The 19,395-nt window shown below is 44.2% G+C and overlaps 1 protein-coding gene across 1 annotated transcript in view; it reads right to left on the bottom strand.

The window, feature by feature from the left end:
* Positions 1-19,395, bottom strand: part of EVA1C (eva-1 homolog C) — a 637,492-nt gene that overhangs the window by 170,007 nt on the left and 448,090 nt on the right. The window contains exon 5 of the mRNA XM_069636343.1: positions 7,109-7,252. Within this exon, the coding sequence (XP_069492444.1) occupies positions 7,109-7,252 (144 nt within the window). The remainder of the gene's footprint in view (positions 1-7,108; positions 7,253-19,395) is intronic.

Here is a 19,395-nt window from a genome sequence, read left to right as displayed (position 1 = left end):
TGAAAGTATTTACTATTCCTGTAAATGCACGGAAATACACATTGCCAGTAAAAATTGGAAAGGACAGACCTTGTTTAAAGAAGATTTGTTTATTAATTTAAATAATAATCTTCAGCAACAGGGCCTGTCTTTGCATCCAACTCCATTAGTAGATCTCAGAAATGACACAATCTGAATATTGGTTGATAATAATGATACACAAAGCATCATTTTATCCCCAGATATTACCATTGGTATGCTACTGTTTCCAAACACTTTTCCATGGATTTATCCAATCTATCATTGGTTCCATACCAGAAGATTGTTATGACAATACTGATGGTAACAGACCAGCAACTCTTAATACTCGACATGGGGGGAGCTTTATGGTGGACTTCCTGTTCCCTTATGGAGCGGAGGATTTTACCTGTGAAAATATAGAAGATGGGATAATATTAAAAGTCACTAGTAACTACCTAGACACGAAGGAACCAACTGTTCAGGTAAACGCCATAAGCAAGGACCTCTCTACCCAACAAGAAGATACTTCCGAAATAGCCACCCCAGAAATATTTCCAGGTTTTCATCATCTGGTTGAAGAACAGGCCAGTGTGGCTGATGTCTGTGAGGCAGAAGAGCGAAAACAAAAATTAAGATAGATATTTATGAATTTTCAGAATGTTTTCTCCATAGATTCATGTAATTGTGGGCACACGCCTCTTTATTATACAACTATACCTATAGACCCACATATGGTGCTAGTATTTGTAAGATAGTACCAGTTACTTCTTGGACTCCCTCACAGAGGTTAGCAAGAACGTGGAATCACATGGGATTAGTCAACCAATCCAAAGTACTTTTAATAACCCAGTGCTTGGAATATTGAAACCCAATGGACAATCGAGACTCTGTACAGACCTAAGGCAAGTGAACAAGAGGATACAAATATCATGGTGGCCACTTCCTTATATTGATCAGGGCCTTGCACAGATCCAAGGTTGAAAGTGTATAATGCCTTGATTTGACTAATGAATATTGGACTGTATTGGTACTCCATGAACACCAATATAAACTTTCCTTCACCTTTGGGGGGGCAGCAGTACACGTGTAGCAGAACTCCCTCTGGGTACATTAACAGTGGAAATTAGTTTGATATATTCCTATATGGAAAGAGGGTATTTGGCTTATATGGATGACCTATTGATCAAAAGTAAGGTTGAAGAACACCTGGAGAAGATCTGCCACATGTTGACTCAACTAAGAAATGCAGTGGCCAAGTTACCACTTTAGAAAACACAATGATGCAGAACTAAAGTAATATTTCTAGATCATGAAATCACAGCCATGTGACTTAATCCTCAGATGGAGAAAAATGAGGCTCTACTGAAATTGAGGAACCCCAAAAATCTTTGTAAATTACGCAACCTCTAAGGATTGACTATCTACAGTTGGAAATTCATAGGGAATTACTCAGAGATCACTCAAACATTGGCCAATCTTTTAAATTTAGGGGCTAGGTGGGAGTTGGGGTGACTCCCAAAGAAAGGTTGTGAAACATCTGAAAAGAAGTTCATACCAAGCTCCATGCTTGACGTATCCCATCAAAAACAAAGAATTCTTACTAGAAAGAGGATTTTCTGACACCTGTTTAACCGCAGTCTTATATGAGAAGCATGACAAGGTTAATAAAGTGATCTCTTACACCAGCAAATGGTTTTCACCAGAGGAGATCAAATTTAATGAATGTGAGAAATCACTCCTGGCTAAGGCATGGGTCTTGAAAAACTACTGTCCGCTGATCCATGGGGAACATATTAGTTAACCAGAAAACAAAGGTACGCTTTGTGCAAACAACGAACTCCTGAAACATCGGAAGGCAATTGTAATATCTTGTGTTCGGGACCACAAGAATAGTAGGGGGTAATGTGGAATGTGAAGTGGGACAGTGCCATCTATGATGAGGGGAGCCGTTAGGAGATGTTATGAAGGAGGCTGGATGGATGGGGCCTGCATTGGTGAATCCTCAATCAATAAATTTTACTGCAGTGCAATGCAATTATAACTTGCACTCTTCTTATCATTCTCTTTATGATGAGTCTCTACTCTCTGCTAAATGTTCCTATTTTTCTGATCTTCTCTATACTCAATCAACTCATCCTAGGCGTCTTTTGCGAAGTCTTTCGTCTTCTTTCTCCCCCCACCCATGACCACTCTATTAATTCGACTTTATCAGCCACTGATTTTGCACAATTCTTTTCTTCAAAAGTGGCCTCTATCCGCTCTGTCATTGGGATTCTGGTAGCTGTAGTTGGCTCATGTTGCCAATTCGGTGACCAGGAACTGGCACTCCTCCTAATACCTAATACACAAGTCTTTCCCAAATTTGGGGGAGGGGAGAAAGCCATTAATATGGTTCTCTAAAGTGGGGCACAGTAACCCCGGTGCTGCTGCCTTGTGTATTAGGAGGGGTGTCAGTTCCTGGTCTCCTGATTGGCAACGTGAGACAACTACAGCTACCAGAATCCCTGGAGACTATTAGAGGTACTAATTGGAACCACCTGCATACCAGCACAGCCTCCCTGATGTTTTTTGTGACAGGAAAGCGCTAGGAGGAGAACAAAAGCAGAGCATCAGAACAGCAGAAGGCATCCAACCCTGTTAATACCTTTTCTTTGTTTTGGGAGTCAACGCTGTTAATACTTACTAAGTTGTTTTTGAGATCTAACCCAGTTATTTTTTATCAAGTATAATTTGACTGGGAACTGGAGTGCGCGCCTCGCCATCCTCTTTTTTCTGTTTCCTACAAGGTGGAGTTCCGGGCTCCAGAGAAAGCAGCACTGGGGTTACTGTGCCCCACTTTAGAGAACCCTATTAATGTTTCTTTTCCCCTCCCCCAAATTTGGTAAAGACTTGTGTATTAGGAGGGGTGTAAGTTCCTGGTCACGTGATTGGCAACATGAGACAACTACAGCTACCAGAATCCCTAGAGACTATTAGAGCTACTAATTGCAACCACCTGCATACCAGAACAGCCTCCCTGATGAATGTTTGTGACAGGAAAGCGCTAGGAGGAGAACAAAAACAGAGCAACAGAACAGCAGAAGGGATCCAACCCTGTTAATACTTTTTCATTGTTTTGGGATTCAACCTTGTTAATACCTACTAAGTTGTTTTTGGGATCTAACCCAGTGATTTTTGATTAGGTATAATTTGTCTGGGAACTGCAGTGCGCACCTCGCCATCCTCTTTTTTTCTGTTTAGAGAAGTGGGCTGCGTTGGTCAGGTGGGAAGTGAGTGTTTTGTGATCGATGAGGTCGAACGCAGCTGAGAGGTCTAATAGCAGTAGGAGGGCTGGTTTCCCTTTGTCCATTATTTTAGTAATTTGTTTTTTTAGGTCCAGGAGGGCAGTTTCAGTGCTGTGGCCTTTGCAGAATCTGGATTGTCTCTTGCCTAAGATGGAGTTCAACTCAAGGAAGTGTCGGATTTTTGATTGTGGGCGGCTTTATCCAGGATTTTTAGCAGGAAAGGGACGGTGGTGATGGGTCGGTAGTTGTTAGGGGATGAAGGATCAAGGGAGGGTTTCTTAAGAAGGGGGCGGACCCATGCTTCTTTTAGACTGGGTGGGACGGTGCCTGATGTGAATGAGGCGTTGATGAATGCGGTGATGAGAGGGGACAGGGAGTCAGCGCATTCTTTGATGATGCTGGGTGGGCAGATGTCCCCCTTGCATGTGAATGGTTTGAGGGATTGGAGGAGATCTGTGACTTCAGTCACTCTCTTCTCCTATCTTCTCTTGTTTACGTTGGTTTTACTGGATCGTTTCTTTCTTGGTTTAAATCTTATCTGTCCCAAAGGACATTTTCAGTCTCTTGGTCTGGTGCTTCTTCTGACTCACTTCAACTCATTCACGATGTCCCTCAAGGCTCAGTCCTTGGTCCTTTTCTTTCTCTCTTTATCCTTCTTTTTGCATCAATTACAATCTTTTCTTCGTTTGTTTTTTATTTTAATTATTTTCACAGTTTCTTATCGACAGTCTTTTAATTGTTTTCACAAATTCTCAGTGGGCCTCATTACGACCCAGGCAGCCACGGAATTAACGGTGCCGTAAGGGACCGGCAATGTTCATTCCGGGCCACCCTATTACGGATAGGAATGGATGTGTTAGGTCCAGTGGATATTGGAGGTGGTCAAGGGAAGTTTATTGTGGTTTTGTTGAATTTCTTGTCAATATGGGTTGAACTCAAAATTGTGAGAGAGGCAAGTGCAGTGGAGATGATTGATTTTTTGCAGGAGATATTTGGAAGGGAATGCTATCCGGAAATTGGCCTTATCAATAACGGAACCCAATCCGTAGAAAGATTAGAGAGTGAGTATCTGTAAAGGTGTGGAATTGTACACAAGAGGCTGGCTTTATATCATCCAGAGTATAATGGTGCAGTTGAAAGGGTGTAGGAGCATTATGGATGCAATACGGTTAGCAGGGGTGTATGGCAAGAGTAGAATGGAGCGTGTGAGGGATCGAATGTATGCTTTAGGGATGTCATTGCATGCAACGATGGGGGTCAGTCCATTCAAGATGATGAGAGGGAGGAAGTGAAATGCAAGGATATATTCTCCTTGGCTAGGAAGCGGGAGAGTATTTGAGATCAATGTTGGAGATGTGGTGAGGAGAGCAGACCAAAAGAAGGAGGAGCAGTTAAGGCATGCAAATGAGAGGAGAGGGTGTAAGGTACTGAAATAAGTGTTGCTGAATGGGCGAGGATAAGGAAGAGGGTTGTGAAAAGGAAGGGAGATCTTTTGTATAGTGAGCCAGTATAAGTTGAAAAAACTTTGAGGGGCTCTGTGAGAATCAGAGGTGGTCTCATGTGAAATTTGGGATGGGTCACGAAAGTGCAGAGTGGCAGAAGTGTGAATGGGGAGGATGAGGATGGAAGAGAAGTGTGTAATATCTTGTGTTGGGGACCACAAGAAAAGTAGGTGGGAATGTGGAGTATGAAGTGTCATCTATGATGAAGAGGGCGTTTCTAGAAGAGGCCATTAGAAGATGTTATGAAGGAGGCTGGATGTTTGGGGGCTGCATTGATGTATCCTAAATCAATACAGTCCAATGGTGAGGAGCCTCTTTATTTGAGTAATCAAAACAATAGAAGATTTAGTAGCATCAAAGTATATCACCATATTTTTGAAGAAATAAAGGGTAACTCAAAAGTTGAAGGTCCCAATAAAACAGGAAACTATTTGCCTGATCAACTTGTCAAATTTGGAGCAATCCAAGGTGAATATATTTACATGGAACACATCCTTGAAGAAATACAAGTCGCAGCAGTCACTCGATCACAAACTCAAGATGAAAATGAGCTTTCTATACTGCAATGCAGCGGAGATGCTCCAGAGCAAGATTTAATCACTGCACAGGAAGAAGATCCAATCATAGGACAATTCTAGAACTATCTACAAGACCCAGAAAACATTCCCCTGCCAGAACTGGATTGGCAGGAAAAGGAAGATCTTCAAGTATTGATGAAACAAAGATGTTCAAAATGCAATATGGACTTTTGGTTAGGATATATGTACTGGTTACTGTGCAACTTGTACCTGAAGCCCACAACCCTAAGGTCCAGAGACCAACCACTACTCTGTAAACTAGGGGTTTCTGCAATATATATCCTCAGCTTTACGGGAGGGTACGGTAGTAATAAAACTGTGAATGCTAACCAAGTGAAAGTCTCTCTGGTAAACTAGTAACAAGTAAAACATTGGCAGATAACATTTGCTGTGTTCTTGTAAGTGAATGTATTTAAGCTATACAGTGTTTGTGTAAATCTTGATGCAACTCGGCTTGAAACATTTTTTCAAGGAATTTGGCCTGTAAAGAATGATATGGCAAATGCAGTCAACCCTGAATCAGTTGGATTATGCTTACGCCTCAGACACACAATTCTGGTGGCCATCAGAATGTTCAGTCACTGGTCTACTGTTGTTGACTGCTTCCATGCACAAGTCAGGATCTGATCCAGCACAGTTGTCCACTTTTCTTATGGAATGTTTCATTTCAGATTTTTTTTTGATGAAAATTCATATGTCCCTAGGGAGAACTAAAGAGTAAAGTGGAGATCTTCCAAGCCTGGGAGACAGGAGCAGGCAGGAAATAGTGAGATTGGATGGGTGTTGCGTTCTGTTCTTGGTGTCAGATTTTAGGTCCCAATGCAGTACTGATTCAAAACAAATGAAGATAGGACTGAAATTCTAGATAATTCATTTGTTTCTCAATTGTTTGCATACCTTTTATGAAGCAAGGAAATACAGACTAAAGATACAGTGATCTTGTTAATGCTTTCCTTATGGGCAAGAAAATCTACTGGAATAGTACTTAAATAATATGCACAGCAACACACACACTCTTATGCAAGCCCATATGCATGCAAGGAGCCATTTCATGCAGATATCAGACTCAGGTGTGCCGGGTAGTTGAGCTGCGCAACAGCTGCACTTTTGAACAAGGACACAGTACAGCAAAGTGATAGCAAGCACACCTGTGGGATGAATAAACTACTTTGACATTGATATTTCCATTCCAATGAGAGTGTATATTCATATGGCAAAGATTGCAAAACCAGTCACCTCACTCCGATATTTCATACATTTCAATGCAAATAAGGACGTCATTAATATAGCAATTGCACATTGTGAACGTTCTAATATGCTACTTGTTAAGTGGCCACTTTATCAGCCATTGGGCCCTGTGTAGTCAATGGGAAGGGAATGTATTTTCGTGTTGTGTCAGTTTAATAAAAAAACATGTCAAATCCCTATTTGGTGACTTGAAATGACTTACATAGGCCAATATGGAGTCAGGGAAGATACATTAACACACTTCTAAAAAAGAGGATAAAGTGAAAAGATGGAAAGGGTTTAAAAACAAGTGAAATTATATGGGATATGCAGGTGAGTGACCACGAATGGGGTAAGCCCTCAAAGTAACATGCAAGTTGACGAAGAAGTAGCGTCGCAACAGAAGCATTTGAGGGACAAACTCTCCTTTTGACATATACTCTGTATTTTATCCCTGATATATTTCTCTGGATGCGAGGAGACAAAAGAATGGTCTCAGATGGAAGAATGTGCTCACCACAGGCATAGGTAACAGTGAGATATTTCTTTACTCCTGGAAGACATGGATTTCCAAAGTGTTGGTCGTTCACAGGGATCTTACATCTCTGCTTGCCATAACACTTCCTCGACAGAACTTGTAAAGCTGAATGGGACCAGCAGTCTGTAAGGAAAGAAATGCGGACATGGTCTTGAGGTAGCCCAATATGGGAAGAGGCACATGTGAATGAAAGAAGGCAATAAGTAATAGCTTCATTGAGTAGCATTCTATGGGCATATGTGATGAAGGGATCATGAGAACACACAAATCGTCACTATCGTTCAATAGACACAGGAATGATGCGCATGACATGACAGCATATATTGGGTTTCCCAACAAAGAAAAAAGGATACAAATATTAAAGTTGTCAGTGTGGGATGACTAAGTGTGGTTGGGAATACTATCCATGCTAGAGGGCTTTCCTTACTCCTGCCTAACCCCTTACACAGTCTCCAGGATATAGTGCGCCTGTGAGATTCCTGGCTCACTCTTGAAAGGGATGAGGAAGTAGCGCCCACTGGGTTTATTGTTTAACAGTAGCAGGGTTATAGTGTCCAGCTGCTTCTTTGCTATATTACATTCCCGGTGGTTTAGTGCCTAGTTCGCTTCCTGGCTTTGTTCACAGCCTGAGGGTTATATTAACGACTCACTTATTGATATGAAACAAACCAAGGGGTCAGGAGAAACTCGGTTTAAGCAGTGGTGGGAAACACAAGGAAGTGGGTGCACAAAAAAATAGAAGAATCATAAAAATTGAAAAACTTTAATCAAAATGGAAAAATAAAACAGCCACTCAATGGCTACAGGTATAACACACATTAACAAGTATAAGACTTATAAAAGCTCAAAAATGAAATGTCTTATAAACAATACAAAGTGCAAAGAAAAGACAACTGAATATAGTGTGAAGTATTGCCATGACTTCAAGTCTAACTCAGTTGGGACTGGCTGATTATGAAAACCAAATAAATCATCCTGGTCTGTGCAGAATACCAGATCATACTTAATATAAGGCTCAAAATTATATAGGGGCCTTTGCGTGATGCAAAGGCCGTGGCTCAACATGTTTCTGTTCATTGACCCAATCAATTGTGAACTTTCCTCAGGAGCTGGTAAGTATAGTCACTATTTGTTGTGGGGCTCTTTTATTGGTGCCCAAGGTGAGCTTTTAACATATTGGCAGAGCTTGTGTCTCGCACGACAATTGAAAGGCCCACATTGCAAAATATCAAAAAGACACAAAAATAGCCACTAGTGCCATATGTGATCAAGGAAAGGGAAAAAAAATACCCCTCTCTCCCACAAGCCCAGTAAAAATTAATTAATGTTCAATTACCTCCAAGGGCGTGTGGCAGGATTCTCTTCATAAGAACACAGGACAACCTTCCAAAGGAAGATTCTAATGTACGTCTGTGAACACACAAGGATGTGTAATTTCTTTGCAGCAACCTCCCCTCCGTGCCCCCCAGAGAGAGAGAGACGGGGGCCCCACTGGCATACTGGGAGGGCTGGTCCTTACTAACCTTGGAAATCGCTTTGCTGGACTCCAATTATGCCCAAGTACCTGCCTTGTTATAGGGCAAGGAACATGTCATCTGACGCTTAGAAGCCTCTCCCTATGGTGTGATATTCTGGACACTGCAATAAAAGGCCAATGCCTTGTAAGTATTATGAAGACTTTGTTCTCTGAAATAATTGTGTCTGTGCAGTCCAATTACTGGATGAACCGCGTATGTCCATGGCAAGAATGACAGAGCTCAACTTTGCATGTTTAATCATTAACTGACATAGGGCCTGATTTACTAAGTCATTTTCCAAAGGGGTTTTCCCATTGAAAAACCTTGTGCTAAATCAGACCCATAGTTAGATAACAGAGATGGTAAAAGTCTGTAAACTGGTGTGTGTGATCCTGCACCTACAAGGACCTATTCTAGCACCAAAAGAGATCAGTCATTGGACCATATAGCCCATGATGCAGACATGTCTGAAGCATATATCATGGGTCTGGTACCATTAATGATAGCTTGTTCTTGTTCCTTCTTTCTTTTCCCAGAAATGTCCCTCTTTGGTTTCCCAATCTGGAAAAAAGGATATGTTTCTATTGCTACAGGTTGTCTGAAAAGGGTCACTCTTAAGACAACATTTCTATTTTGGGGATTCCAGGGCCACTTTCTAGGGCCCCTAAAACATTTTCGATTTTCCCTCTTTTTAATTTTGGATCACTGACCTATTTCTAGTGGTCATAGGGACTACTACTGAATTTGCACTGTCATTTCAACCTTTTTTTTTACTCATTATGAGTATATGGTCCTGGGTTGCCCAAAGGTCTTCCAGTCCAGGGGTGCACCTTAAGCACGCCTTTTGTGCCCTGGGTGATTATATCATCCTAGATTGGTTTAAGGGAGCAAGTAGGTGGCAGGTGTAATTTAGTTTTGGCTTACCCGGGACTGCAAATCATTTTTCCACCTTGATAGCCCAAAGTGTTTTTTGGTAGAATGGAGAAAATGTTGGGGACATGTATCAGTGCAGTATCTGTGGAGAGTTTACGGTGGAAGCTAGATTGAAGTGGATCTCCAAGACCAATATCGTCAAGCTACTTAGTGATCTGGTTGAAGATGAACTGTTCAAGGATCTTTGAATGAAGGGGTAGGTGGCAAACTGGGTGATATGTCACTGGGATGCTTGTGTCCTCACAGGGTTTCCTCAAAAAGGAACAGTTATTGATTTGAATGAGGCAGGGATATAGGTAAAGGAGCTGGGAGAGATAATGGCAGACGATTGAGTGCATGAGAAGGGATGGCGCTGCAAAGTATGGGTGCTAATTTGTTAGGAGGAGTAGGGTAGATGCAGTTGAGAGTAGAAGACATACAGGGAGCAGATGTGGACAGAAAGAGGGGAGAGGGAGAGAGGAGGGCTATGAGAGTGCACCTACGTTTTAGAACTTTCAGAGGAGAAGTAATGAGTAAAGTCTTTAGCAAAGAGGGAGCAGATAATGGATATTGGCTTGAGTGGTGTGAGCAAAGTAGTGAGGGTAGATAAAAGGTGGCAGGGGTAATTTCAAAGGAAGGAAATTGGATTTGTGAAGTAGGAGTATTTGTCAGAGTCCGGTGCAGAAGTGAGGACAGCAAGGGAAATTGTGTAGGCTTGGAGAAGGGTGGTGATCCATGATTTGTGCCAGAACTGTAGGTCCCAATGAATGTTTGTTATGAGGGTTTGGATCTCAGAGGTGATCCAGGGCTGAGTATGGGGACGGGAAAATGTAAATGTGCATGCAGGATAGTGTTGGCCAAAGCATTTTATAAGTGCATAGTCAGAGAATAGGGGAGGTAGACAGGGGCGAGGACCTCACATCATCTTGGTAAGGGACTAAAGACTCCTGCTTGAATTTCCTCTTGGTCATTGAGGAGGGGAGAGAAGGAGCAGAGGGTGGAGGGACTACGATTTTAAAGTGAACACGGAGTGATCAGAAGAAGAAGAGGGGTCATTGCAGAGGTCATTTCAAGAGAGCGAAGTATAGGGAAAGGCCAGGTCATGGTCTGGCCTGATTAGGGAGCTAGAATGGCTATATACGGCAGGCTTGTAGATTGGCATATAAAACACCATTTCATATGGCAGCATATCATTATTGGAGTGGCAACTAGTTTGTCTGTCATTATTTTATTCTTTTACTCAACTTTATTTATTGTTTTTCAGCCTAAAGCAAACAAGAAGGATATTAGCAAATACAACGCTAGCATATGTTCCACAACAATTCCTTCAAGGAAATTATGAAGGGGGAGAGAATAGAGGACGGGGAAAATTAGTAGAGGAACCTAGTGGGCCTTTTACAAAGCATGTGTGTGAGTGTGATTACATTTGTGGAATTTCCACACAGTCGTCAAGAGTCTTGAAGTAGTCATGGGTTGGATTATGAATCCCCTCTTGCCCTCTCACCGGGGTCTCCTAAAGGCACTAGTATTGACGAGCCTGTTGATAAATCTACCATTGTGAAGCCGTGGCATAGGAAGAATCAAAAGGAAGATACATGGCTCAATGTGTTGGGTTTAGGTAGGGCGTCCAATGTGTCCCTACAGTAACTGACCCAAGGGGACCACGTTATAGAGAAGTTAGCCAGCTTGCTATTCAGGGTGGCTGTAACCTTCTCTAAGGACCATATCTCCCAGACATGTGCTCACCATGGAGCCAGGATCATCCAAGAGCGTGCCAGTGTCAGGCAGTCCACTGATGCTGAATCCTCTCCAACACAGGGGGGAGTAGCTTGAGGAGATCTTGTGAAGTTGCTGGGGTGGGAAGTCTTAGGAAGAATTTTAATTTCTTGTGCTAATTCCCCTCAACCTGAGAGATCCCCAGCACATTTGCTGGACTCTGGGATTTTTAGCTTTATTCTCCTGAGTAAGTGGGACATTTTAACACTCACTCATTCTTTTTGCTCTGAGATGGGAACCCTATTTTTCTGCTACTTTATCAGTTTTACTTTTAATGGAGTCATGCTTTCCTCCATGTAGTTCACTAAAGGCATCCATAATACATTGTTGCAACACACAGCACCCTATGTGCAGTGTTGCCAGGGCATCCCTTGGGCTCCCCTTCCTATTTGTAATACATTTTCCTGAGAACTACTGTTCTCAAGGATAGTAGGATACTTTTATCTTACTTAACTTTCTTTTTGAGGGATCAGCACACACCACCTTATGTGGAGGGCTGAGGGGCTACACTATAACTTGTGTTACTCTTGTAACTTTACTTTTATAGTGACAGTAACAGACAAACCTAAATGGCTGCTGGCAGTGGAAACCTTTTTAGCATTTTTGTGTCAGTTACTCACAGGCTGTTTTCACAGCTGTGGTACAGGGCCCATGGGTGACCATTTTCCCAAAATGGCCCCAGTCTTCTTTTATTGACATTTTTCAGTTGCGTTTTCCTTCTTGGTCCTTCTTCTACCATTCCAGGTGGGGCTGGGTCCGCTTTGAGTTTTGCCTTAGGTGGGATCCCGTTATGATGCCTGCCATGGCTCCAGTGTGTCTACTGGGGCAGGAAGTGAGGGTGGAGCCTGAAGCTTCTCTGGCCTTTGTCTGAAGGTATGCCTGGCTGAACCAGTTTGAACTGGGTATCTGGCTGTCCTGCAAGGAAAGCCACCCCCAGGTGATTGACAGGTCCATAGGACTGAATTAATTGGTTCCTGCATAAAAGGCAAGGCTTTCCGGACTGAAGGCTGAGTCGACCACTGGAACTGAAGCTTTGAAGAAGAAGATGACCAGAGAGGCCTGCAGCACCTCCAGCAACCACAGAAACACAGCTGAAGTACTGCTGCTGTCCTGCCCTCATTTTTGAATTGACAGGGGGGAAGCACTCTTCAATCTGAGACGCCAACGTCCTGCGACCGTCATGGGCTGCAGAATCCCAATACCTGGGGTACCACGACCACCTTGGAGTGAATCATCTTGCCACTGATGAATTTCGTTGGAACTTCAGTGGCATCTGTGTGGACCTCTAGAAGCACAAATCCTCTCCTCAGAGTCCCCTCATCAGCGTGCAGGACCGAGAAAAGAAGAAGATTCCAACCAGTGGTGATCGTTCACAACTGGTGCTGGGAAAAAGGCGCAAAAACCACGCACTGACGTGGGAGTAAAAAGAATTCTTTGCTGGCGAGTTCCTGTCTCGACTAGGTCCCCCCTTTCATCACCACGACCAAGGATCAGGAGACTGGGTTTGCACTCGTGCATCCAGAAGGTGTCCATTTGCATCATCTTCTTCACTCTCAAGGTACTGTGGGGCTCTTGGTAACCTTACCTTAAGCCATTTGTGTCGCCCCTTTGCTTTTGGGAGCACTGTTTCTACTGTTTGGGTGTTCACCCATTTTCAGTCGCCAAGGCCTAACAGCTTGTGCCGTACAGGAAGGCTTCTCCTAAACTCCTGTAATTTTTACAGAGACCAATGACCCTGTAATATACCTGTGCTAAGAAGATTTGCATCAGTACTATTGCTTTCCTTTTGACTTTGGCATTGCTTGTTCCCTTACAGTAAATCTGACCCACTTGGCTTTGGTATTGTTTGTTTCTCTTCAAAACCTGAACTGAATTACTCCTTTCTTGTTTGGGAAAAGACTGCCTAAACCTTATAAGAGTTGTAACGGTATTGCTTACCTGTGATTGTTGATCTTACCTATACTTGAATAATGCAGAATTAATTTGAAATAAGTATGTTTACTGTTTTACTGACCTGAAGTGAAGTCACTCCGTGTGTGGATAACAAAAGTATATAACAATTTACTCACCTGCTTTATTTTTCCTTATTATGCTTAATGTATGTTTAATGTTACTAGTTGATACAATATTCCTTTAGTTTCTAACTACCTTGTGTATATGTAAAATAAATCACTATTGCAAAAATAGCTACTGTCATGGCCACCGGACTGGAACCCCAATTCTCATCCCCTAAAGGGGCCAGCTGGACCCAGTCCTGATGCCTTTGGCGCCAGGCTCATAAGAAAGTGTGCTCTGCACACCTTTTCCCCTGGGCACGTGCTATTCCATCTTATATCAGTCAGCCACTCGAATCTGGGCTGGGCGTGGCCATAGGAATCCAAGAAGCAGCACGTGCAGGAGCATTTGGGAGTGGCATGGTGGAACCATCTAGCAGAGCAAGGGGGCGTGGCCGAGACCAGGCTATTTAAGCCTGCCCCGCCCAAAGGCTTAGGCTTCACATTATTCTGCCCAAGCAGCGTCACGCTCACCGCTGCCTGAGAAGCACCTTACCTATGTTCCACTGCAACCTCCTTGGGGAAGCATCTAGCCTGTTCTCCTACGACCCATCTCGGAGAAACCACCTACCTGTAATCCAGCAAAACCACTGTGGAGAGCATTTTACCTGCTGAAGCAGCAAACCATTGAGGAGAAGCATCTTACCTGCCATAGCAGCAAAACCATCGCGGAGAAAGCATCTTACCTGCAGAAACAGCAAAACCATCGCAGAGGCGCACTTACCCGTTTATCTCCATCAGAACCAGCTGCATCATCGCTGAAACGCCTCTTACCTGCTCGCAGTGACTCTATCCTCGACCGGCCAGAGAGCACTTACCTGGCTCGTGGAGTTCAACCACCGACTGTGCATTTTACCTGACCCTCGACTCGAGTGCCAGCTCTCCGCTCAGCTTCATCGCGGTCACAGGAGTCTTTCACCCACCGTCAGGTCTGCGCACCGCAACTCTTCTCTGGACACCGCCAGATCAGCCCTGCAGTAGAGAAGAAGAAATAAGGTTAGAAACCTGATTGGGACATTATTTTAAGGTTGCGCGCCATCACATCTCACGCTTACCTTCTTGGGGAACACTTTGAAGTCCTGCACAGCATAATGGCTCTGCTGGGTCGCCGTCACCTGTAAGAGAGAAAGAGACATTATAAAGAGAACAAACTTAAATAATGTGACAAGGCATACTCATATGAACAATAATCAACACAAAACTCTTACCTTCAAAGTGGTTCACTCACAGCTGGTCTGGGCACCACATCTATGGACCAGTGAAGCAACTGGGCCATCTGGAAGCACCCCTGCCTATAAGAAGCAGGACGGAGAGCTCGCCTTCACTAAACACCAGGTGAGCCTATATGGGTAAATGCTTACTCAACTCATTTTGGGACAAAAGATCCGGAGAGAGTCACGGTAAATCCACCCCATTCTCATCACCTCTCGTGTTCCCGCAGGGACAGTATCAGCATCCGGAACAGTGTACTGGGCAGCAGCTGGCGGTGAGACTCGATCCTGGGGAGCCGAATCCAGAGAGGGCTCCAACCGTGCCCCAACATCCCCGCAGAGACCAGGTGAGCGTAACAGCTACACGTCTTTAAGTGTTTCTTTGGGTCTGTGTATGTTCTGATTTCTTTGTACTGATTTACAGCTCATATTCCTCCTCCTAAGGTAACCCTGACTGCTCTACCACTCTACCAACCTTGGGTAGTACACACCCTTATTAGAAGTTTGGGCCCTAAAACCAAGGGATAAGTCCAATACCAATTGGACTTTAGAAAAACGTACCTAACACTGGTGGCAGTGGTGGGATTTGTGTAAATTGGATTACACAGACTATTGGAAATAATTGAGTCCAGAAAATCCAGCTCCAAGTCTAACACTACTGAGAAAAAGTCACTAACAACTGTTAAAATTGATAATTTTAAGGAAGAGGCTCTTACAGATCTTACAGTATAGAAACTTAAAGAGTTGTGTAAAGAGAGAAACCTTCATTGTAAGGGTAGAAATAATTACCTGATTCTAACTTTAATGAATCACCAAAACCATAGGAGTAGAACTGTAATTGCTACTCCTAAATTGATCTGGAAGAAATTGATGAGGATGAAAGTTTAGAGTTAAGCCCTAATTTGTCTCAGAGATCAGAAGATGAGGGGGAACCATGGGGGCCTGAAAGCCCCCTTGCCAATCCTTCACCTGTACCTCAGTTTCCTCCTAATGTGACCCCGTCCAGTCACAATCAAAGCCCTGAATACCTCCCTCTGGAGAAAGTGAGAATTGAACTACAATTCAGGAAACTAACCATCCAATCTGAACACAAAGACAAAGAGCGGAGACTCAGAGAAAGAGAAATGCAGCATGAATATGACACCAGCAAGTTGTCTCTTGACTCTACTTCCTTTTCAGATTCCTTTAAGTATGAGTCAAAGCTTGATATATTGTATTGGTTGGGTACTTTTGAGTTTAACTGTGGTATGCAAGATGTCAGTGGAAATGAGTTGATTCCATGGGTTATGTCTAGCTACCCCAGAATGGCTGTGATGCTGTAATGGAGTTGAATGTTGTGGACAGAAAGGACTATGGGAAAGTCAAAGAGGCTTTTATAGCCAGGTCTGAGAAAACTGCTTCCCAATATCTTAAAAGGTTCAGAGACCATAAAAAGAAAGATGGTGTGCTGTGAACTACTTGAATATGTGAGTGCCTGAAAAACTTAGCTGGTGGGATTAGGGTCCACAAGGGGTGCTCCTTTGAGGGTATGAGAAGTCTTTTCATGCTTGAAAGTATTTCTGATACCTGTTCCCCAGAGCTGAGACAAAATGTAGCTGACTCCAAAGAACTTGACCCCAAGAAGTCAGTACATGCTGCTGACTTGTGGGCAGCCAACAGGGCCACTCGCACAGATTCTGGGGCTCCTCATAAAAAGGAGGAGAGGAAGAAGCACAAGAAAGAAGGGAAAGAGAGCCCTAATAATTTAACATACAAAGAGGCCCCCAAACATAACAAAGGTACATTCCATTGGAAACCTTATAGGGCTAATACATTCTCTGGGGCCAAACCAGAAAGTGGTTACCAGAAATCCTCATTCCGGAACACCTTTGGTAAATGTGTGACTTGTGGGTCTGGTGACCATGTGAAATAGGATCCCAGATGTAAGGTTAGACCCTCAGGGATCCCAACTGTCTCCTTAGCCTTCATGCCTGAGGGAGAAGCTCCTATGGAATGTGCTAGCTTTCACACTCTAGCCGAAAAGCCCATTGTAGTTCAAGCCAGAGTTTCTTTAGTGTCCCTGGGTCTGTGGGAACAACAGAATGTGGAGGTTTACAATACCATTCCTGATAATACCAAAGAGTATTACAAGTACAGTGTACTCGGAAATGGTCAGGAGACTCATGCATTAGAGACACTGGGGCCAGCATAACTGTGGTGGATGACAGTTTTTTCAACCCTTAGGATTTAGGTAGGACACCCAATATGCCCACTCAGCTAGCAAGAGGCCCTCTGCAAATGTGTCCCATAATGCCAGCTCTCTTAAAGTGCAATAACATGATTGTCGGAATCCATGTAAGTATCCAGTCCGAAGTGCCTGGAAGGGTACTTCTGGGTAATGATCTAAAAACGCTGGGTCTAGTTTCCAGCACCCCAAGGCCTCCAAGTAAGAAGAAACAGAAACTTACTAGATTGGCCTGGGAAGCAAAATGAAAGGACTTCCCATTTGTGATCAAGGAGGAGTCCATTATCTCCAATGGACCCTCAGGTCTGTCAGCCACCTCTCTCACACAAAAGAAAGAAACCAAGGAGAAATCCAGAGTCTGAGGGAGGAGGAAGGGCCACAAGCTTGAACTGTCCGTAAAGAAGACAGTTTCTCCCAGAGTGAAACTTCATGTTACCCCAATGACCCCCTCCAGCTGAGGCTGAGGTGGAAGTAGAAGATCCCTCCACTGGTGAAAAAGAGGCAAAGGTAATTCTTCCCTGCATATAAGATCTCGATCCTAGAGACCATCGTGAGCTGCCAACTTTACTTGCAGAAGGTGGACCCTCCAGAACAGACATCAGCAGAGGAAGCAGAGAGTGTGTCTCTCTTGAAGGTATGAATCAGCAGGCAGCTTCCCAGCTGGAAGGGCTGGAGCCAGGGAAGCATAGACTCTACTGGGAGGTTGGGTTCCTCTACAGTGACCCTACAGGGACTGCTCTAGGGGACCCCAGGAGACTGGTAGTACCCCCAAGAGATAAGACCAACAACTTTACAGTTGGCCCATGAAATCCCTCTGGCTGGTAACATGAGCCCCAAGATGACCAAAGGAAGAATCTCCTTGTACTTCTACTGGCCCAAGATGGGTGCTGTTAGTATATGTATGTTTCCCTCCAGTTGTGAACCCCCGAACTGTTTGCTTTTGTCTGACCATCCTAGCCTGACTTTTACCAGTGGAGCCCAGCCTTCCACTGTACTCTGCTGGGCCTTGGCTCATCTTGTTAAGGGGAAACTTGGAGACTTTGTTTCTTTTAGTCTTTCACTTTGTTGCCATTTCTTGCTAACTTTTTATCAGTGCACAATGTACCTTCTAGTACAGTGGGCTGGGGTCTCTTTTTCATTTTCTGAAGGCCATAGACACCCTCAAAGGATTTTTGGTGAATGTACAAGAATGCCCAGGACAGAGCGGGTGGAAGCTGTTACATTTTAAAGCATTTTGATTCTTTTCAATGGTCCAAACAGCGTTTACCGCGTTTGGGCCAGGACAGAGGCCAGTGCCTAAAATGGCCATGTCACGAAGTCCTTTGTTCGGTCCTTTGGTCATTTTGTCCCTTTGCCTTCCCCAGGTCGAGCAGACCCAGAAAATTCCTTATTTGGTCATGCAGGCTCCCACGCAACCCAAGGTTTTCACAGGTTTCTGCATGCCTTGTGTGTGTGCGCCCAGGATGTGGGTAAGAACTGTCTAGTTCCAATAAACATCCTGGGTGCCAGGATGTCTGGTGTGCTGGGATTTCTGGGACCACTGTGGTTCACGATCGGTCCACGTCTGGGATGGTTGAATGCGAGCAGACCTCCCATTGGATGCCCTTCATTTTGGCGCGAAGCAAACTTTGGCTAAGAGAAGGCACTCTATTCCCATTCCAGGTTGATCTTCCGAGTTCTCACCGAACTTAGTAAACGAGCCAAGTATCCAGAACCAAAGAAATAGATCCGTGGAACAGCTGGAGACCCGCTGGAAGATTTGGCATCCTGACCCCCTGTTTTTCATAGATCACAGAAGACCTGCAAGGGCGCTTTGACCCATTGGAGTAGTGGGACCAACTACTCTCGGCACCTCTGGCTTAACCTGCAAATGAGCCCCTTCGGAAGTGTTCTTGGACTGCCCAGTGAACTGATCACCTCGTACGGGACCTTTGATATGGAACCACCGCTGTCTAGAGTTTTGTCCTGAGACTTTGGGATCCGTTAGCTCTGTGTAGAAGGTACTCTTCCGTTGATTTTTGTACACCTAGCCTTCCTAGGTCTGGAATTAGGAGAGTCCACCCGAACCCGAGCCTACGTGGTACTCGTGTTGCCTGCTTTGGTGACCAGCTTTGTGGGGGCCTTGCTGCTGCGCCCTCCTGTGCTCTAAGATGACCTGCATTGGAACTGGCCCAATCCCACCCCAGAAGTGGAGAAAAGGCCACTGTCCTGCCACGGACTGAGGTCCCGGAACGCAGCCCCTGAAAGCCAGAGAGAGGTGCAACTGCTGGACTCGAACCTGCAAGCGAACTGGACTAGACTGGCGAAGTTTGGTCTGTACTACGTCGTGGGTCGGTGAGTACTTGCAACACTTACCAGTGGCTCCTGATGCATCCATAGGCTTTTACGTACAAGTGTCCCCCAAGGGCCACTCTCTTTTGTTAGGGTAGCCTGAGCTACCAACCTATTCCCGATTCCTGGAAATTGCTCCGCCCTCTTGTAGAGACCCTCCTCAAATAGTGGAACTCTATTCTTCATCACCTCATCCCCCTTCCTGGGACACTACAGCCCTTTAAAGAGACCCGTTTTGTAC

Source organism: Ambystoma mexicanum, chromosome 7p (assembly GCF_040938575.1).
Source record: "Ambystoma mexicanum isolate Mex_15411 chromosome 7p, UKY_AmexF1_1, whole genome shotgun sequence".
Lineage (NCBI taxonomy): Eukaryota > Metazoa > Chordata > Amphibia > Caudata > Ambystomatidae > Ambystoma > Ambystoma mexicanum.
Note: the sequence above shows the minus strand (reverse complement) of the source record. Positions and strands in the feature narration are given on the sequence as shown.